Here is a 22,930-nt window from a genome sequence, read left to right on the forward strand (position 1 = left end):
CCTTTAGCTACTAAAATTAACCCTCCCAGTCCACAGAAATAAAAGCACTGATGGTTGCACCGAAATCATGCTGGGATAAGTTAGTCCTGGAAAGGGCTGGTTGGAAGGACCACAAGGGAAGTACAGATAGTCACAAATTTTCCACTCGTTTTTATATGGGATTGAGATTATTCTCTCCTCACATGGCTTTTCCCTATACCACAGGCTTTTGTTGAAGAGGCATTTCAGGCTTCAAATGAAAATAATCATCCTTTAATGAAAAAGCTGAGAAATACTTGTCCTGGTTTCTGATCCTGGAAACAGCTTGCTAAACGTCCTTAAGGCAAGTGCCAGGAGTCAAAAAAATTGTAGAACATTATCACAACACTGTAAATCAACTATACTTCAATTAAAAAAATTTTTTTTAATTGTAGAATGGTCTCAGAATGTAAACAATAAAATTGTTGACCAAGGAATTATATCTGTGGATGAAAACTTCTCACAAGAAGACCTATCTGGGTAATACCAGCTTCTTGGGTTTTGAAGTGTCTGTAAATTTTATATGCTAGAAGCCCTAAGCACTTTTTCCCCCTTGTAGAGACTTCTGGAGTAGAAAAAAAGTTCATGATGTGCTTAAAAATAAATAAATAAATAAACCGACCATAGCATGAAGAAGCTACTCAAATACTAAGCAGTTTTGAGGTTTGTTTTTGTTTGTTTTACTTTTACATTTTACTTTTGTGGTTGGCATATGGAAAACCAAACTGAGAAATCATAATGTTGGAGTATTTTAAGGGCATGCTGTCATAGATGTTAACAAGCTTATTTATACAATAAGACCTCTGCAGAAAGTGCTCAGCTCGATGCCACATTCCAGAATAGCCACCATTGGTTTCCTTTTCTAAATTGTCTATGTTTACAGGTTTCACAAATACCCCCGAAGTCTTCCCAGTGTGCTTGGCAATGATAAAATTCATGGCAATATCATCACAGTTTTGCGTTTCATCTAACAAAGCATGGACAGCTGCAGGTTGCCTCTGAAAGAGTTCAAGGTATTTGCTATGGAAGAATGAGGCTCCAATCAGCACCAGAGAGTAATGGTCACCATTTCCAAACCCTGGTGTTTGCAGTTCAAAACCTCCATAACTGTAGACACCAGAGGAAGTAGACACATGCTTTCTTGGAACAAATCCTACAATTTGATCAGGAAATTGCTGAAAAGATGGAAAAAGAACAATTAAGTGTGGCATTTCTTTAAAGCTGACATGGTGAAAAGGCAATGATTTACTACAGAAAGAATTAAACTGATTTGTCAATGTTATTTTATTCCTGGCTTCTACATCTCAATTTCCTTTAACTCCAGACAAATTCATAAATCTATGTACTGATAAGTTTAAAGGTCAATTCATCATAACCCAAACCTCTAACAAAATTTCTAACCTCACAAATATTCTCCTAATTTACACATTATCCAATATTAATAAATTCGAGTTACCAAAGATTCTGGTTTTTCAGAGTTTGCTATAAGAGAAGTTGACTGTATGAATGATATTTATTATAGGAGATAAGAAGACATAATGTGATTATTTTGAAAAATTGTTTTAATCTCTTAGGAGTATGTAAAATTATGGCTTTACATGTATCATTTTACTGTTTTTCCATGTTGATTTCAATGTTTTTGAAAGTCACCATTGATTTTAAACGATGTTTATTTTTATCCCTTTTCAGCTTGGGTGTCTCTTTTTTAAAAACATAAGAAAAAATATATATATATACACACATATATACACAACACACACATATACAGTTGAGCCTTAAACAATTCAGGGGTTAGGGGCACTGACCCCCCTAGCGTAGTAGAAGACTCGTCTATAACTTTACAGTCAGCCCTCCGTATCCACGGATCCGCATCTCTAGATTCAGCCAACCACTGATCATGTAGTACTGTGGTTTGTATTTATTGAAAAAATCCGAGTATAAATGTACCTGTACAGTTCAAATCCATGTTGCTCAAAGATATATATATATAGATAGGTAGATAGATAGATAGATAGATGGATAGATAGATAGATATAGACATATATATAGATATATGAGATGTGTCAGGATCTTTGAAGGATAGTATTAAAACAATAATAGTAGGATGAGGGTGACTAAAAATAAAACAAAAATCAGCAAAGAAAAGCAGTGAATCACGGAAAAGAAGAATGAACTTATAGAATTGAAAGGTTTAGTTCAATCTCACAAATAACTTGAGTTTCATTCATTTACGGAACAGACACTAAACTAGGGACACATGCACACAAGTCAGGCTGGGTTAAATCCGGTTTCAAAGAACGCATAGTCTAGAGAGGGTATGATACAGATATGTGAACCAGGAATTACCACACTGTGAGAAAGCTGTAAATGCAGCTGTGCAATTCTCAGGGGGGCACCGAGGACAGGATGACAACTGTGCTGCTGGGAAGCAAAGGGGAATGTCAAGGGTTGGGTGTAAAGGCTGGGAGCCTTCAGAGGAGATGTGCCACTTACACAATCTACGCGATGAAAGAGATTTCATGGATGAATGGAGGTGGAAAAGGTAAAGCACTGCAAGTGGAGGTGATGGGTGAGTGCAAAGGCACAGGTACCCGTCTGCTCTAATCTTGCTTCTCTCTAGGCCCCAAATCACTACACTATGCAGGGCACTGATGGGACAGAACTTTAGGAGTCAGATTATCTTGTGCAATGGATTGAAACTGTTCTTGATGGTTTTATGAATAAAACCTAAAGTCATATTTATCCATCTTTAATTATGATTTACTTGGATTATTCTAATTAACCGCAGTTCTCATATTTCCCCCACCCTGATATTTTCAGTAAATTGATTTTTTACCTGAAATAGAAATCTCACAGCTGGAGTATTACATTAGAACTTTTCACCTAGGAAGTTTTTATTTACAGGGCTGGAAAAACTGCTGATATAGAAAAAATCTGTTGATCAGTACACTAGGCATGAAGCTGAAAACTGAAGTTTTGAGAATGATGATATCTGCAGAGTACTGTGACCACTTGCCATTAATACCTAATGTTGTTACATCCCAAGTCGCTAATTAAGGAGAGTTACTATAGTGTAAATTAGACCATTTATTGGGTAGCACAGTATTTAATTACTGGACAGGGCTTCAAAGTATTTGTATGCAGTTCTCGTTTCAGGTACTTGTAGTGCAACTTGTAAAAGCTGTCTACTATTAACATATATTCAGTAGGAAAAAGGAGTTTTTATAGATACCAGGCAATTTATGCCTGTTTATCCCAGCTTGAGATTTAAGGGGGTGGGGGGGTGGGGGAAACTGCCACCACAATGGTGCATGCAGAATTATTAGTATTATTAATTTTTAAACAATGGCCTCAGAATCAGAATTAAATTTTATGGATGTAATAAATTGTTTCTTTCAAAGGAAGTTCTGTGCAATATTAATACAGAAATACACTTCTCATTGGAGATACAGGCAAAAGTGCCTCTGGATTTTAGTCTTTGCTCTATCATATACCAGATCGTTTCCTCATTGTTCTTTGGAAGTCAGTTCTAGCTCTTCTTTCCAATATACCAAATATAAATCAAATATAGATAAAAGATACTGTAACTTTCAGATTAGCTTAACTGAGCTCAGGAAATCTGATTACGACAAATTCATCTACCTTTTAGATAAATACTGTCTACGCTGGTTTGGGTGACTGTCACATTAAACCATGCTGCTCTAGTTAAACACTAGATCAGACTTTATACTGTTGATTTCATAAAGGATGTAGCAACATTACCTGCCACACGGAGAAAGCAAAAACAAGGTCTTGGGTGCTAATTAGCATGTCATCATCTACCATTAACACCGCTGAAATGAAAGGAAAAAAATGTAAATCAAACAGTTTGGAAATGAAGACAGAAGTTATAAGATACTTCTGGTGTTTTTATAAGTCATTCAAATGAAGTATTTTCTGAATGAAATTCAGTAAATAAAAAATGTATTCTTGGAGAGATTTGTCTAGCAGAAAAACTTTTTACTTGAAATGTTAATTGATTTTTATAATTTCCTGAGGGGGAAATTATCATGTATTTATCATCCATTATCCTAGAAACTAATGAACCTATAAATAAATAAAACCAAGGTTTTTTTAAGCAAATTACAACCTCATGTAACTGCTCAGTGGGAGGAAAAGGAGGTGACAAAAAATACATTAAGCGTAAGTTAAATGGCATTTTACTAACTTCTGTGATGCCGTAATATGTAATCATAGCATATCTTCTTTCACAATATTAACCTCTTTGTCATTGTTGCAAGGTATATGCGATTTCTTCCCCAGGAGACTGCTTCTTGACATCTTGGAAACTGCCCCTTAAGTTTTTCAAAATGCTTTCTTATGATTAAATTTCCCTATTTTCTCCACACAATTAAGGCAAGTAGAAGGCCCAAAAGCCACGCACCCACCCACAGCTCTGGTTAGCTGCAGCCCTGCCAGACTAAGAACCCAGCTGCAACTCACCATTGGTTTCCAGTTCAGGAAAGACCTGGAGTCGATTTCTCATCCTGTTTGTTGTCTGTACTTTGAAGATCACAGGGACAGGGTGAGGCCCTAGAGAGTTCCATAACTCATCTGGTCCCTTCTCCCCAACATTGTTCCACACCACAATCACTTTGTGCAGATATGGTACTGCCTGATAATGATTTAAAAGTCTCAATAAGAGATCTGTTCTGTTGTATGTCTGCATTATGAGAGTAAAGGAATCCTGGGTGGACTTGCCCTGGGATTTTATTTCCCTACGCAAAGTGAGCAGCTTGTCTTCTTTGATATTAGGAAGTAAAGCGGTCAAAGCCCCAGCTACCAGCAGTAACACAAGGATTACCACCAAAGAGAAACGAAGTACTCGAATCCCCATCACTCTTCCAGGGAGTTTGCAGATGTGGCAACACCTGGAGTAGAAATGGAAATAAAGTGCAGAATCTTAGCATTCTTACTAGTTACCATGTTTTTGTTTTTGCTTTTTTGGGGAGAGAGGTTAATCATCTTTTAGCTGATTCAAGTTCAGTTCACCCTGCCTCTTTGATAAGGTGATTTGGCCTTAGATAAAAACTACAGTGAATAAACCTTTTCTTCTGGGCCTGCTCGCTTTGCAGCTGCAGACAAAGGGTTATCTACACACCGAACAGGAAGAATTAAGCAGTGCATTTTAAAATTTGCCCTCATTTCACTACTAAACATTTGGAACTGAGATTATTTTTTTCAGATAGGATTATATTTCTCTTGGTAGTATACTAATTCTTTAAGCAGCTTTATTGTGATATGGTTGACACACAAAAGTTGTATATATGTAAGGTGTACAACTTGATGTTCTGATATATGTATATTTCAGTACACTAACTTTAAACTTACATTTTGGTAGCAAACTTTTTTCCAAGTGGAATCATATGCAGAACCCTAATATATGAAATAATAGTAATAGCAGTAGAAGCAAACAATTATAGTGGGTTTATTACATTCTAGGTCCTGTACTATGTGCTTTGCATGTCATAGTACGTGCTTATTTACTCAGTAAACTAAACAAATAACCACTGAGCACTTACTGTACCATGCACTGTTTTAGATTCTGTGAATACAGCAATGAATAAGATAGACAAAGTCTCTGCTGTTAGTAACAGAGGAAATAGTAGGGCCAAACAGATAACAAAGTAAATAAACTCAAAGCTAATTCAGCATGATGGTAACGAAGAGAATAAATAAGACTGACATGATAAGCAAGTGCCAGATTACGGGGGATCTTGTTGGCCTGAGTAAAGAGTATGGATTTTATTCTAAGTGAAGCCATTGGAGGGTTTTGATCAGGGGAGTAACAGAATCTTGTTTATATTTTACTATTATTATTATTCCCATTTAATAGTATTTGGATGCTTACAGAGGTTAAATAACTTTCTCAAGGTTACTAAACAACTGAAGTAATGGATCTATGATTTTTATCCAGGAAAAAACTCCTGCCAGAGCCCAGGCTTTTCATCATCATGGGCTGGGGAGTGTACTGCCAGATTCAAATGCAGGATGTGCTGAGGTAGGGCTCTTGAGCTTCCAAAGCAACCTCTGTCACAGAACATGAGGATCACCAGGTATTGTAATCAGCTCTGGACTCTCCTATTCCTAACTATACCTACAGGATCTGCCTGAGATGGCTATAGAAGAGTAGGTGAACAAAAACTAAGGAATGTGGCCTGGAGATTTATTGGTCAAAATTTTTTGTCTGATCAAAACTCAGTCACAAATGTAAGGAAAGGTTAAATCTCATACTGTTTTACAGATACCCAGAACTCTGATTTCTTGGCTTCCAATACAGTTTCATTATCACCCCTACTGCCTCGTTTTGGAGCACTGTTGGCTTTCAATTGCTGCTGCTTTTTGATTCTTCTGCTATTTCTGCTTTTGATTTACTTACTTTACTTACTCCTCCACAAGCCTCCACAAGCTTTTGAGGAATGTCTTCATTTTCTATTCTGGCAGCTCAGACTTCAAATACATCTCAGCACTTTTCCTAGATCTATTCTACTACTCTATTCAAGTACAAAAGCCTGAAATGAGGAAAAAGAAAGCTTAAAGAAATTTACTTATAAAAAGACTGAAAAATCAACCAGGAGTTTCTAGACATATAAAAAATATCTTTAAGAAAAAAAAATAGATCTCTCAGAACCAGAAAGAATGAGATATTATTATTCTTGATGACTTTAATTGACCCATAGTCTATCCACTCTTACTACTTTTAATACAATTTTTCCTCTCGGGCTATACAATAAACAGATACCCTTATCTATTCCTTATTACAGATAAATAATATCAAGTTGGAAAAGACTTCTCACTGCTAACTCACACCTGTGCTGTGCTAACTGTACAAGCCACTGTCACTGTTCTTCCTTGTATAACACTGCTTCTGTACAGTTTACTTTGGTTTCCTTCATGAAAAAGTGCACTATGTCTGTATGTAAGCTCTTGATTTTGCACCTTGTGGTTTCAGTTGGGCATCTGCAGCTAGGCCATCATTCTACAGACAATCCTAAGACTAGTCTAAATCTTCCTGTCTAACAGATTAGGTTCCAAACGAAATCTCACTTTGCTATCCAAATAATGTCCGATCAGTCTTCTGTTCAGCAAGGACATAGAGAGGCCATATAGCCCATGCCTTTAACATCTCTCTTTAAAGTTCACAGAAGTGGGGACTGGAGAATTCCAAGGCTTATAGGGGAACACACCCCATGACGTGATAATGCGCTGAGGCCTGTGCAAGCAAAGGAAGAACTTATTCATAAGGACAAGGGAATGGTCATTGTCATTCAGCAACTCTCACTTTTCAAAAGTCCAGATTTGAAAAGAAATATTCCCTTGCAGCAATCTTTTTGGAGAGCTTTCAAGGATATTCTCTCCTGGACTTTCTCTGCAGCCTGTTCTGTTAAGAAAAGAAATTTTGTGTTTCTCCTTTTATCATAGCTTCACTCTAAGATACGAATAAAATGAATTATTTTTGAAGTAACTTCAGCTTTACCATGATTACTTTTCAAGGATGGTAATTTAAGGTTTGAGAGAACAAGTGTTTTCACTGTATACACCCTTTTACTCAAACAACATATACTGTTAATGTGGTAAACCAAAGAGAAACCATTATGAATTAATAATCTTGGTTCAAAGGCCTTGATAATCCTTCTAATACTGACTCAAAAGCAGGTCTCATAAAACATATTTTCAGTTCTGAATAAAAATGGCTGGTTATAAGCACTCAGAGTTAAGAATCCTCTGACAACTGCATTAAAATATACCCTGATTAAGATCTTTATGGCCGGGCGTGGGGTGGATGGATGGTGGGGGACCGCCGCATGGCACGGGGGATCGGCTCGGTGCTTTGTGGCCGCCTGGAGGGGTGGGATGGGGAGGGTGGGAGGGAGGGAGGGGATATGGGAACAGATGTATATGTATGACTGATTCACTTTGTTGTAAAGCAGAGACTAAAAAAAAAAAAAAAGATCTTTATGTTCATTTTCCTCAGCTGAGTACTATACTCAAAAACTAGTTTATAGTACTATACTATAAAACTATAGTTTTATAGTATATATACTGAGTACATACTATAAAACTTACATAGCAGTGTCTCTAGTCTCTAAAACAGACACTGATAGCTACCTGGCAGTTTTAGTGGAGAAAAAGTAATGAAGATTCATCTCTATAGCCTACTATAAATATACATTGTCAAAGATAATTGTGAACGACTGTTTCACTTTTATCTATACTTTTAAGTGGGAGTTACCCTCCATATCTGTCATAGAAATTTCCTCTTTCAGATAGCTTCTAATCCCCTATTCTACTTGTATCAAAAATGTTTTGAGAGATATAATTTATATCTTTGGAAAGACAATGTAAATATTTCATGTAGTATTTATTAAATGATATAGCCCGATAAAATTATGTTACATTTGTAGTCTACATAGAAAAGCAAGAAGAACAAAAACTTTATAGACTGCAGTGCAAGTGGCATCTCTGTACTTTGAGAATAGCTGAAGTCTGGAACTTTATTGTAGGCCTACTGGAAACAGCCTTAGAACAGTTTGGAGAGTGATGATGACTTCATAGCTATCTGGATTTCAGTTTATAGCTTTCTTCTGTTCTTTGTCCAGAGAAGAATCTATCACCTAAATCACAGCTTTGAGTTTTGAATGGGGGGATATGAAAAAGAATACATCTGGATAACCTATGTCTTACCTAGAAAGGACCAAGAATTAAAATTATTTAATTTAAAATTATATCTATTGATATATGTATTTCCTGGCACCCTGCCTCATTCCAAAAAGGATCTGACAGTTCTTAGTCTATCCCCTTTCTGCCCTTCTTCCATCTATGACTATAGTAAATTAAATGTGACTTTGATAAACACAGTAAATGTCAGCAAAACAAAAATCCTTCTTTTTCTCCTAATCATCTGCAAAATCAAAGATCCCCAGATGATATTTTTTGCACATGTTAACTTATTTAGTTCCTCATGAGTAGAGAGCACATCCTTTTAGTTATTTTGATATGGTTACATAGCATCTCCTAGACCAGGGGTTCTCAACCAGGGACGATTTTGCTCTCTAGGGTACATGGGGCAAAGTCGGGAGACATGTTTTGTTTTTGCTTTCTGAGGTACGCGGGTCTCTCACTGTTGTGGCCTCTCCCGTTGCGGAGCACATGCTCCGGAAGTGCAGGCTCAGTGGCCATGGCTCACGGGCCCAGCGGCTCTGCAGAGTGTGGGATCTTCCCGGACCGGGGCACGAACCCGTGTCCCCTGCATCGGCAGGCGGACTCTCAACCACTGCGCCACCAGGGAAGACCCTCAGGAGACATTTTTGATTGCTGTGATTGGGTCTAGGAGATGCTAGTGCTCTCTGGTGGGTAGATGGCAGTGCTGCTGCTAGACATCCTACAATGGACAGGACAGACCCCAGAGCAAGGAATTATCCAGCCTAACATGCCAGTGATGCCAAGGTGGAGAAGCCCTGTTCTACATATATTTTACCTTGAACACGATCGGGGAGGGACTGCTAGCCAGGTGGCCCCTGAAATCCCTACTGCTATTTATTATGCTCAAACAATGAAGGATAAAGCAATGTCTCCAAAACTGCCCCAATATCTATATGCCTTATGATACAAACACATCATAAACTCAGAAAACTGAAAGAGACCTCAGAGCCCTCCTAAGCCAGCTTCCTTGTTTCATAGATAAAGAACCCAAGGTCGAGGCATAAGGAATGTGCCTGAACTGATGCAGCTGCACACAGTTAACCAGCAGCAGAGCCAGGCCTAGAATCCAGATCTCTGAGGGCACAGTCCACGACTCTTTCCACTGTGTTATGGTAAATTCTGCAAGGATGTGTCATAACTTAGTATATGAGACTGTCCCTAAGGTACCTGTAAGATAATATGAATATTAATATTGGTATGTTGGGTTTTTTACAACTTTTTAAAGATTTATTTCACATACCATAAATTTCACCTATTTAAAGTATACAGTTCAGTAGCTTTTAGTGTATTCGCAGAATTGTGCAACCAAGTCTAATTTTACAACATTTTTAACATTCTAAAAAGAAACCCCAGACCCATTCGTTAGCAGTCAACTCCTCATTCCCATTTCCTCTCTTTCTCCACCCCAGCACCAGGCAAACACTAATCTACTTTCTATCTCCATAGATTTGCCTATCTTGGACATTTCATATAAATGGAATTATACAATATATGGCCTTTGTGCCTGGCTTTTTTCACTTAGAAGAATGTTTTCAAGGTTCACCCATGTCATAGTATATATCAGTACTTAATTCTTTTTTTTAATTGCCAAATAACATTCTATTGTATAGATATAACACATTTTGTTTATCTGTTCATCAGTTGCTGGACATTTGGGTTGCTTCCACATTTTGCTATTATGAATAACGCTGTTATGAACATTCAAGTACAAATTTTTATGTGGACATGCTTTCATTTCTCTTGGGTATATATCTGGGAGTGGAATGGTTGGGTCATTATATCAGAATTTTTAAATATTTGAGAATTGAGGTAGCTTTTGAAAAAGCATTATTTGAAATTTTACGAAAGTTTCTTAAATGTGGAGATAAGATAGAGTAGGAAAGTAAATAATACAATGAAGCAACAGTTACTAATTCTCTAATGTTTCTCTTTAAATGAACGAGGCAATTTGAATTTTCAAAGACCCTCTCTGTAGTTATTTACTACATCTATCAAAGTTCCTTAGAAGGAACACTACTGAATGAAGAATTCTTTTCTCCAGGCTAGTTCCTTTGGACTGAAAGCAATAATTATCCAGACAAAAGCTGAAAACAAATAGCCAGAGCATAGCATAAACAAAGATTAGTTATGTCCTCTGACTCATAAGGTAGAAAAGCAATGAACAGCTTCACGTCATACATTGAGAAGCTGTCATTTTCCTTTTAATGCTACAGATGGTGGAAGAATAACTATTCTACCATTTGATTATGAGATTTGCCTCATATTGTATTCTTCTCTGGCTCATCCTCCAAAATGTGTACTTGCCTAAAAACTGATGATTATAGAAGACAGATGCTCAAAAAGGTGTCCTCAGCTGCCACGAGATAAAAGCATTCCAAGGTAGAACACAGAGGCTAATTCAGAACCTGGGCTTCCCTTCTATGAACATGCAAGAAGAATCAGAAGAGACAGTATACACCTGATGAGCAGTTTCTGGCCAGGTTTATGGCACGTAGATGACAAACACTGTTCCAATTGGGGCAAAGGCACATGTGGTACCCAATTCCAAAAGGACTTTCCTCTTACGATACCTACAGCCAACGTGCTGACCCATGACTCCAAGTGTTGGTACATGCTATCTTCTCTACTACAAAACCCATCCCTCTCTCCACCTGGCACACCCCTACTCCTCGTCCTCCTACCCCCAAGTCTCTTTCAAACATCCCCTCCCCTGTGGATATTTCTCTCACCACTCTCCATCCTCAGTGCTCCTGGGAACTGGGAACACAGGGCTACTAGACTTTGTGTCCAGGTATTACAACTACTGACCATGCCTCCAGCTCCTTTTTGACTCTGGCTGTACCTTGAGGGCCGTTTCTGTTAGGCTTTGTAATCCAGAACAGTGCCTGGTCATTTTTTGAGTAAGGGCTCACAACTCTCTGTGGCTGAAAGGAGTGGGGGAATCTATGTTTAAATGGTCTTAAACTTTGCAATGAATAAGGAATGACTGAAATTTTAAAAGAATAAACTCAAATTAAATGCAAATTAAGGCCCAGTTAAGACTCAAGAAATCTTTCCCTCTATAAAAGACCTGCATTATCCCCCGTCTGGGGACCAGGACAACAAGCCATCAGATGTGGTCTCTAGCTCAGGCCACATGAGTCACCTTTCTACCTTTAGTTCTGTGGCCAAACTACTTAATAAAAGATGTCTTAGAACGCTGATTTTTTCCAAGATATTCTGCTCTTGGAGAATAAGCGGATTTGCCTTGGGAGAAAACCATCACTTGTTAGATAATCCCATCCTTGTGATTTCTGGTAACAATAACCAGAAGCTATATTCTTAATCCAGCAGCATATATGATTTACAAAAACAGACAATAAAGTCTTGTCTAGGTGAGAAATGAAAATTTAGTTTGGGTTCAGAAACTGACAAAAACCTATAGAAACCTCAGGACATTTGGCAGAACTAAGTCAGAACACCACCCAAGTCAGTTCACTACTGCTTAGAGTAAGCCTCTTCCATTAAAATTTTAAGCAGCACACACTAGAATCTACTTCAGTGCAAAATCCAGAATGCCAGAAATAGTACATGAAAGGTCACTGTTCTTTATGAGTCTTTTCCAGGTGCTAAAGAGTATTCTAAGAAGAGTTTTTGCCTTTGTATTTCCCTATATTCTGGAAATTCATTCTTTTCACTGTTATTTTAGAAGTGCCATACAGTTTTTCTCATTTTCAACGAATGCTATCCTCTCCTTTCTAAATGATTTCCCCTCACTTTTCCTTCTAAGGAGCCCATCTATGTTTTTATGGTTCTTCTTAACTCCCATCAATTTTTTCACAAGTCTAAATACATGTTGTTATGTTACCTAACAACTCAAATCAGTAATGTTTCAAACCTTCAGAGACACGGGAGTTAAAATATATCCACCCCATTTTGTAGACGGGCTAGCTGGGACTGAGAATATTAAATGATGTTTCCTGAGCCACAGAAAGAGTAGTGGGTCCAAACAAACTCCCGACTCTCACACTTGACCTACATTGTATTTTTAGTGTCTTTCAAGTAGTCTCTGTTTTCAGCTTTGTTCTAGTCTACAAGAATATTTCAACTTTGTAGGTATTGACTTTATGCTATAATCTGGAATACTATTTCAATGGATAAGATCTAAAACAGGCAATACAGTATGTTCTAACAGACCCTGGCTCAAGTAAAAACTCTTATTTCCAAGGAAACAAAAACACCTCTATAGGAAACAATTTTTCTCAGATAAAAATACTGGTATTTCACTTATGTCCATAGCAGCATTATTCACAATAGTCAAAAAATGGAAGCAACCCAAATGTCCATTGACAGATGAATGGATAAACAAAACATGGTATAGACATACAATGGAATATTATTCAGGCTTTAAAAGGAAGGAAATTCTGACACATGCTACAACATGGATGAACCTTGAGGACATCATGCTCAGTGAAATAAGCCAGCACAAAAGGACAAATACTCTATGATTTCACTTACATGAGGAATATAGAGTAGTCAAATACATAGAAAAAGAAAGTAGAATGGTGGTTGCCAGGGACCCGGGGAACAGAGAAATGGAGAGTTGTTGTTTAATGGTTATAGAATTTCAGTTTTGCAGGCTGAAAAAATTCTTGAGATTGGCTGCTCAACAATGTCAATACACTTAACACTACTGAGCTGTACACTTAAAAATGGTTAAGATGGCAAATATTATTGGTATTTTACCACAATTTTTAAAAAGTAAAAAAAAAAATACTGGTACTTACCTCATTATGGTAAAGTTTTAATTTTTTAAAAAAATTTTCCTTATGGCTCCAGTAATTGATAGGAACAGGCTCTCTTGGCACTATTAAGGGAAATCAAAGAATTTTCTGAGATGTTTTTGGTCAATCAGCAGGAAATTTTTAAAAAATGCTTTTTAATGCTATCGTCCATAGGCTTTGAATTATTTTTAGAAATTAAAATTTGCTATACTGTGTTCTAAAAACTACATTTAGGCAATTAGGTAGGTGCTACCTGTCAGGTTGGTGCTAACATTGCTATATTTTTTGTTTTCATCTTTCTCTTAGGTATCCAGAAGCAGAATAAACTCACATCATCCTGATGATCTAATGTGTTTACACGTTTGAAACCAGAACATATATACCATGGAGCAAGACCTCTGAATGCATTAGCAACCTGCGCTTGTATTCAATTTCTAGATTTTTAACTATCTGTAGTTTTATCTACCATCAAAACTCCTTTTTTCACTAAAGGTTCATAAGGCATTCAATTTGAAGTACTAAAAAAACTCAGGGTCTAAAATAAGGTTGCAGGTAAATGTCAGGGTTGATTACTGAGGAATGACAGCTGGCATCCTTCCTATTCCTTACTATTGCCCCAAAGGAGCTGGAACCTTGGCTGGAGATGAGCTTCTGCACCTTAATCTTCTCGGCTTTCATTCCTCACGGTCCTTAATCACATGTCTGAGAAGTTAGGGTTTTTTCCCCCCATATAGTCTGCACAGTTAACCTAATGCAATTAATTAGTAGATGATCTAAATAAATATTTAAAAGTTCAGGGTAGAAATCCATTTATTAGTTTAAAATGTTCATTAATATATCTACCTATTTTATAATCTTATAAATCCATAACATATGAAGGAATTCAGAACTGATTGGAGACCAGCAAGATACTGCAACTGTAATGACCACCTGAATAGACCTGAAGAATCATTTCTGATTTTCCAAACATATTTTTTCATGATACAAGTTACTGAAGGGGTAAAGGGATGGCTTAGCATGTATCTGGACTCATCAGGTGACAGTTGTTCCTCCTCGCTACACCAAAAGCACCTCTTGTGCACATCTTAAATATCATTTAGTTCTAAAATCCTGAACTGATTTGCCCTCTCCTCACATCCCACTTCTTCTTCCCATAAAATTCCTCCAGGGAAAGAACTTTATCAGGCTTTTTAACCTACCTCCCTTCCCCAACCCTGTGCCCAGCACAGAGCTTAGCACATAGTAGACACTCATTAAGTGATTGTTGAATGAATGAAACTAACTTTAATTTTGATATGACAACATATACTGGTTAACATATATGGGACAAACATTATTTCAAGACGGCAAATCAAGTGAGACATGTCAAACATTTTCCACTCATAGCACTTTTCCTGATTTAGTGCCCAATTTATATTTCTAATAAAATATTTAGTATTGAAGTTGGTAATTATGTCGTCTAAGAATGAAAGATGTGAAATGGCATTGCCACTTTTTGAAAGAAGGCCCTCACCGGAATAGCTATCTTCTATTCTGGGGAGTGAGCAGTGGGGAATTTAGGAGTTCCAGGACCACTGTAACTGAAATTAAACTTCAATTTCTCCAACTTATTTCAAAACTATTTGAAAAAGGGTATTGCAGATTTCTCCATAACCCAGTTGAACAATTTCTCATCTGCAGCAATACAGGGCAAAATGTAGAATTTATTTTCAAAGGCAGAATACAAAAACACAGGCTCAGATTGCAGCTGACCTGGATGAGTTAAGAGAACGCTGGAAACCAGTTGCTGAAATTTAGTTATTTCCATATATGCACCACCCCCCCACCCCCAGTTACATCATACTGAAATAAAGCAGCTTTGGAGAAACAATCGCAGTGGAAATATTTATCTTCAACCTAGTTTGTACCCACTTAACGTTTCCCCAGCAGTGCAGTACAGTAAAACTCAGTCTATGGCTAATATAAAAGCTTCCTAAAAATATAAGTAAATGTTACGAACTGAAAATATTTCTATGTTTAAATTAAAATAATGAAATATACGCCAAGAAAGACAAAGACAAAGTACTCTTTCCAGAACTTAATTTCTGAAATCTAGCTGTTTTTACACAGCAGTTTAATTAACACGAACATTTAAAAAAAAGTGTAGAATAAGTAAATTTTATTTTCAAAAATAAAACCACAGAACCACTACCCCACACACTCACAAAGTTCCAAGAAGGAGTGCAAAACACATATATTCTCACTGCAAAAAGATTTTTAACACGAGAGCATTTTCCTATTTCCTTACCTCGAGTGCAGAAGACTGCAGTGGGACCTAGCCGATTTATTTGCTTCCAGCTTGGTTACGATGAAACGAAAGGGGGGTCTCGCTTGCTCATTTTTCATTTTTTTCCCAAACCCAGCAGCGTGCATTCACCCGGCATTACTCGCTGGATTGATAACCTGGATGAAACGCTGCCCACAAAGAGAGAGCCTGAAGCAGAGGGCAGTCCCGGGTGGCCGCCCCTCCCTTTCGGTGACGCTCCACTTCCTGTTAGACTAAAAAGCTGTTCCCAAGAAGCTCGGTTTTGTAGTTTCTAGCCCATCTCCAAAAGCCAGTCCTCCTTTGCCCCATTTCTCCCCCCCCCCCCCCCAGGGTAACAACTTTTAATCATTCAGGTGGTGGACCACCTGACCTTACCCAAACAATTTCCCAGAGAGGCGTTGGAAGAGGAGTTCCAACGACCGTGGGTGCCCAGCACTGGCCCGCCGGGCTCGCCCCTGGCGCTCCGCACGCCCTCACGTCCCACCAACGAGTCAGTTTTCCCTGCACTTCCCTGAAACGGGCTATGGGGTTCTCACGAGAATTAGAGCCACAGCGGCGGCCTCCGGGATGACCTGGAAGTGAAGGGGACGTGTAGGAACTCGAGTTTTGGGTTATCAATGGATTGAGATTGTCTGGGAAGCAATGCCTTAACCAAACCTCAATTTCAACACGGTCTCGTAGGATCTCCTTTTAATAGGCTCTTTTAAATACCTTTAACATTCTTTCGAAAGACATTTATTGATTGCCTCCTGCGTGGCAGTACAGAAAGGTCAGGCGCTGTTTTCGGGGGCGGGGCGGGGTGGATTACTAGGATTTGGGCGCCCATGGAGTTCACCCAGCAAAACCATCATTTGCGCTTCCTGCGGACTGGCGGCGAGAGAATATGTCGCCGCCTGGATTCTTAAGCACTGCTCTCTAATGCACCAGGATTTAATGCTAATAGGGGCAATGGCGAAAGGGCAGGCGCTGGACGCCAGCGCATCCAGGAACAAGAGTGGTAGGCAGTCGGAGTGGGCGTGAGCGGACTCTCAACCTCCCAGCCAGCCCAGTCTGTGGGTGGCCATCTCAGGATTTTCTTCCTGAGTCCAGATGGCGGGACTCCACTCCAGGTCGGCCCTTTAGACCACCTAGTAGTTGCCAACTCTTTTTGCCCCCAGCAAAACTGGCGCAACCCGGCCCTCGTCGTAAGCCCCGCCCCACCGCGCACGTCCCGCCCTCGGCCCCGCCTTCCCCCTTTCCCGTCCCAGGACGCGTTGCGCGGCTCGGGCCGGAAGTCGGCGGGTTCTCCGGTGTGTGTCTGGGTCTGTCTGTCTCGAAGCGGTGCGCGGCCCGGGGCAAGCGGGATTCCCAGGTTCCCATCTGAGGCGTCACCACTGTCACTACCATCACCCACGGAGCCACTACTAGAGGGGAGTAGACCCGGCCCTTCGCCGGGCAGAGAAGATGTTGCCCCTGTCCATCAAGGACGATGAATACAAACCACCTAAGTTCAATCTGTTCGGCAAGATCTCAGGCTGGTTTAGGTGCGGGGTGCCGTATTTGCGGGAAGGGGGTGTCCGGCAGAAGGGGAAAAGGCCCAGACCTAGGGATGGCCCGAGGTCCAGGGAGGAAGCGTCAGGGACACCCTTGTTTGTGTGAGGATAGGAACGGGTGGACTGGGAGGGTCCTGAAAGGGGAACCCAACCTCCCGGTCCGGCAGTCCTCTGACTTTCCCGGCTATTCCCTACTTGTGTCATGCTTAGGTCTATCCTGTCGGACAAGACGTCTCGGAACCTGTTTTTCTTCCTGTGCCTGAACCTCTCTTTCGCTTTCGTTGAACTACTGTACGGCATCTGGAGCAACTGGTAACCAAAGGGGAAAGGGTTGGGGCGGAAGCAGCGGGTGGGGGAGACGAAGCACTGTTTGCTTAATGCCACGTAGCTCCTCACCAGGAGGTTCAGCTCTTGCCTTTGCCACCACCTCTGCTGCTGAGTTGCTTTCGCATATCCACACCAATCTGACACGGTTACATTTCTTAAGAGCCGAGGCCATCACGTGCAGCAGTTAAGATTTAGGTCCCCTCTTCCTTTTCCCACCTTCCCCCACTCCGTCAAACCGGAGTGACAAGTCCCCTCCTCATTTTGACAGATGGAGAGAGCCTTTTGTCTTTACACACCTTAGCTTTGTCCACTTTCTTGGAATTGGGAGAAACGCGTTTCCTGCCACTCTGTGGGGGAGTGGCATTTGGGATTCACCCTTAAAATTCCGAGAGGGAATATCTGAGATGTTCTACTTAGTTTGTTATTAGGTCTTGAAACCAGGAAGAGGTTTATAAAGGGGATATCCAAAGAAACATATTTTCATTCTCTTTTAATTTTATGCTGAAACTGTATCATGATTTTCCTTTTGTCTTGACTGCGGTAGAAGATCCCATATAGTTTTCTAAAAGCCTTACATCTCTTGAGTTGATGGTTTTTGGTGTCACCTTTGGTTGTTTTTGTTTTTGTTTTTAACTGCGATGGAAAGAGGTCTATCCAGTGTAACTGTGAAGATGCAGTACTGTTATCCAGGTGTTTGCTGTTGAATAACTTAAGGTCTTGTAAAATTGTTCAGCAACGATAAGATCATCTCACTTGTAGGTGTACTGATTCCTCTTTAAATATCATACTCATTTGAGAATCTCATAATAGCCAACACTTCAAAATTTTATGTAAAACTTAAGTTTTTTCTTGGGTTTCTTGAAATAGGTCTTGGACCCCAAAATAAGAACCTATACCATCTATGCTTTATTTCCTATTAATTAAATAGACTTAGTCTCTGTCCTTTAAGGTCCATTTTCAGAGAGAATTGCTGTTCTTGATTGAACAATGACATTAGGCGATACCACCAGTTTTTGTGACATGTATACTTTCATATGAAAAGGTGGACTTTTAAATTCAAATGTCAATTCAGTTTTATCAAAAATACTCAGCAGATTATGGCGGTTATTGGTTTAGTCACCACTTAAGTGTAAAAGGCATATTGAAACAATAAAATATCAATATATGTAATAACCATTTTTAATCCTCTGGGAATCCGATATATGTGTCCTGTAATATTAACACCCTTCAATATATTGTACATGTTAAAAGCACTCTATTGTCTTAGCTTGTATTGAAATAATCATACTTTATTATAAATATGTGATATTTATACTATATTTTATATTTTCTTCTTCCTAAATTATGCCATATTGTGGCATATGTGCTGGCTGTATCAAGGCTGTATCTTGGTTTGCCTACGTATAGTTTTGCTACAATTACTTTATATTACAATACATTATATTTCACTATGGCTTTCCATTGCATAAATTACTATGTGAAATGTCTTGTTTAAGGGATTCATATTTGAAGTACCTAAACCATCTCTTTATGGAAAGTAATTCTTTTGATCTGTAGAGATCCATTGAGGAAATTACTAAAACCATTGTTTTCTAAGCCATTAGTCAATATTCATCAGTACATAAGGAAAACATCAGTGATGCATGACTTGTTCTGCCCTCAGGTAGCTTGTTCTTTTAATTTTAGGCCTTTTCTCCTCCAGTTTACTCCCTTTGTGTTATATCTTACAGATTTGCAGTCTAGCTCTGAACCACTGTCTGTCATGCCTAGATTAATTAGCAGGTATACATTTTTATGTTAACCTCCACATCCACAATCACTTTTCCCCAAATACTAATTTTTATCAGCTAATTGGGAGTACAAATGTGTTCCTGTTGAAGCCTTGGCAGACTTGGAAATTGCTTGGGCCTTTTCATAATCTGGCTTTTTGTCTTATTTAGACACAACAAATTTTGGGCCCCTTTGTTGACTGATCAACAATTTCTTTATATGACTAGATTATCTCTGCTCCTGAAGGTTCAATTAGATTTTAAGTTCCTTGAGTAAATTTGTTACCAAAACTTGTTTTTTGTTTTTGTCATAGTCATTTCTGTGTTCCTTTGTATTATGTAAAAGTTAAGCTTCAAGATGTTATGAAATGTCAAGAGTTTTTTTCCATTATGGAATTAAAAGATAGTTAAAACATTCTTTCTCTTCATGAATAAAGATTCCTAGAAACATTTGATCTAGTTGCAACAAATGTTAAATAGTTTTGGTTCTTATTCAACACCTTCATTTTAAATAAGAACTTAATTATACTTGGTTTATATTTTTGTTGGTGAAAATGTGTCATCAGTGGAGAATAGCTAAGCTCTTTGTATATTTTCCCTCATTAAATATCCAGTGCCTTTTGCCTTTCTACTAGAATGTAAACTTTATTAAAATGGGATCTCTTCTGTCTTATTCAGGCACCTTAGTACTTGGTATTAAGCATATGCTTAATACATGTTTACAGAATGAAAGAATGAAGGAATAATGAATATATGGAATTAACCTCCCTAAACTAACCATGCTAACTACCCCATTTGGGGCAGGGTGAGGGGGGACATTAAACCCCTCCTTTCTCTTATTCTTAGTAAGAAAATGGTAGGAATACCATATGTGATCTTTCCTTCTAGGGTTCTTTTCCTTCTAGCATTTATTTTCATTTACTTATTTATCGTTGAGTAACTAATCTCATGGTAGAATGGTATATATAAGCAATGTGTTTTGTACCATCTAGGATTAAGTTCTTTCTCAAGTTTTAGAAAAACCCCAAATTAGTGATTGCCTAAACAAGATAAAACTTTATTTCCAAAGTGGCTATTAGAGTTCCAGCCATCCCTAGCAGCAGAATGTCCAGAATGAAAAGGTATGTAGAGTGTCTTTTAAGGAGATTTATCTGGACGCTAACACACAACACTTTTCACTGATATTTCAGTGGCTTAACCTTTGTCACATGTTCATGTCCAGTTGCAAATGCCATATTTGCTCCGGTCAACAAGGTATTCTACTGAAAGTCAAGGATTTTTCACTAATGAAGAAAGGGCATATGTAGGCTCATGAAGTGGGACTAGAAAGAGAAATAAGCCGGTCGGACCTCTTCTACAGGTGGAAAAGTATAGGAGGCCCAGGGAGTTTTTTACTTTCCAGAGTAGCAGAAGAGCCTAGAAGTACCTGTTATCCAAGTATTTTCTACTATACAGTGATTTTTTCCCTAGTATCTTACTATAGTTTGCTTTCTTTGTTTTTATGCTCTTCTATTTTATGTTTACTTCACTGTCTTAAAATTCTTAATTTCAGTGATACTTTCTACCAAAGCTGTTACAACCATTTTCCCCCTTAGACATAGAGGAAACTCATTTAACTCTAAAGGTAAATGTCTTTGTATTAGCAAAGTAATTATGTGTTAAAGAAATGTTTTAGGCCATACCAGTCACTCATTTGGTCCTACTTCTTATAAAGTCTGTCACAGCATATGTTTGTAAAGTACTTCCTTGGTAAAGAAAAAGGCTTCCATTAGTTACGTATTTTTCTATAGCATTAAAAATTTTCAATGTCTTAGACTTTCATCAGCTTTTCCCTTCTCTTCCCAAAAGACATTACTTACCAGGTTATGGTGATGACTTTTGCTTTTCTATAGTTTTTTTTTTTTCCTACTTTAAAAATGTAGATTTCTATTCCATTTTGCTGAGAATTTTTCTTTACAGTAAAGGGTTATATGGAATGTAGTGGAGTTGTGGGTTTTTCACTGTAACTCTCATGAGTTTAACAACTTATACAAATATCAGGATTCTAAGGATTTTCTAATTCTTGCTAATTAATCGATAGTTGATAGTTTCTTACCCCCTTTCTATCTCATGGAACCCAAGTTGATGATTCCCTATCTTCGATTTTGAATTAATGTCTAACAACCACTGTAAATATGCTGTTAGCCTAGTTACCAGTAGACCTTTAAAAATTTTTTTATTGTGGAAAATGTATATAAAAGTAGAGAGTTTAGTGGACTTCATGTATCCATCACCCAGCTTTAATGTTTATTAACATGTGGCCTATTTTGTTTCATCTGTTACACTTGTCACCATTGAATTGTTTTAATGCAGATACCAGATATAGTATAATTTCTTCCATAACTACTTCAGTTGAGTCTAAAACATAAGAGCCCCCCTTTTAACATAATCTGATGTCATTGTGACCTATAAAAATTAATACTTTATTAATATCAAATGTCCAGTGAGTGTTCACATATCTCTTATTAAATAAATCTTTTTAAAGTTGGTTTTACAAATCAGAATTTAAACAACATCTATGGTATTTGGTTGATATGTCTCATACCTCTCAATTTATAGGTTCTTTCCCCCTTTCTTTGTTTTTTCCTTCAATAGACCTTAAATAAATCCATTTCATAAGTTTCTTTTGCCAAATGTTCTGTTCACATTTATTATATTTTGCTTCAGTGATCAGGTTTCTTTTTTATATCCTAGGAAGTTTTCTTTATAAAAATGTCCTTAGAAAGTGGTCACTTAAAAAAAATGTTTAAAAATACATTTTAGTATTTAGTGTTTAAAGATAGGAGCCTAAAACGAGTAGGCTGCTTTTAGCAACTAATTTTTTTAATCAAGTCACATTTGATACGTAAATCATATACCCTTAAATATTCTCTATGCTACCTTTATTTTCTAAGGAATTTTATGCCATGTAGTTTAAGTGATAATTCATAATCAGAAACATTTGCTGATATTGAAGATGAGCAGCAAAATTGACGTTCCTCATGAACACTATTTTGACATATAATAGGTGAGAAGAGAACTAGAAGTAGACTTTTTTCACATGAGTTTGTCTACATAGTTGTAACTAAGTAATTTTCCAATCATGATACCAGGTTTAGGTGAAAAGATCTCATATCACAATGCTTTAAGAGAACATGATGTTCTACTACCTCAGAAGAGGAAGTATTATTTCAGGTAGAATCATGTTTTATGATATGCTAAAAATAAAATAACACTTTAATGACAATTAAATTTACTTAAAGTTTAAATAAAATCAAAATCTCATTTTGATGAGTATTAAAATTGCCATGCCATATCTAAGCCTCTTTAAAAGGGAACTTGATTGCTCTAGTATACAGTAGAGGTTTACCCTTTTCTTGCACTAATATATGTAGATCAATAAATCAGTAAATTTTAAAATTTATATTTATTTAGCATGAATACTTGCCTTCTTCT

At 37.9% G+C, this 22,930-nt stretch overlaps 2 protein-coding genes across 2 annotated transcripts in view; one reads left to right on the top strand and one right to left on the bottom strand.

Annotated features, from left to right (window-relative positions):
• Window positions 1-704: 704 nt before the first annotated feature.
• On the bottom strand, window positions 705-4,909 carry EXTL2 (exostosin like glycosyltransferase 2; the record flags this gene model as incomplete). The annotated part of the gene is made up of 3 exons (XM_079728102.1): window positions 4,501-4,909; window positions 3,781-3,851; window positions 705-1,193 (listed from the first exon to the last, which is right to left on the bottom strand). The coding sequence occupies exons 1-3, from the start codon at window positions 4,892-4,894 to the stop codon at window positions 705-707; spliced, it is 954 nt and encodes a 317-aa protein (XP_079584228.1). The 5' UTR covers window positions 4,895-4,909.
• Window positions 4,910-17,271: 12,362 nt separating this feature from the next.
• SLC30A7 (solute carrier family 30 member 7) overlaps window positions 17,272-22,930 on the top strand; it is a gene marked incomplete at both ends in the record, with an annotated part of 73,253 nt that continues 67,594 nt past the window's right edge. Inside the window, 2 exons of the mRNA XM_079698055.1 lie at window positions 17,272-17,351; window positions 17,571-17,672. Coding sequence (XP_079554181.1) covers window positions 17,272-17,351; window positions 17,571-17,672 — 182 coding nt within the window. The remainder of the gene's footprint in view (window positions 17,352-17,570; window positions 17,673-22,930) is intronic.

The sequence above is a fragment of the Hyperoodon ampullatus genome, assembly GCF_949752795.1.
Source record: "Hyperoodon ampullatus genome assembly, chromosome: 2".
Taxonomy (NCBI): domain Eukaryota; kingdom Metazoa; phylum Chordata; class Mammalia; order Artiodactyla; family Ziphiidae; genus Hyperoodon; species Hyperoodon ampullatus.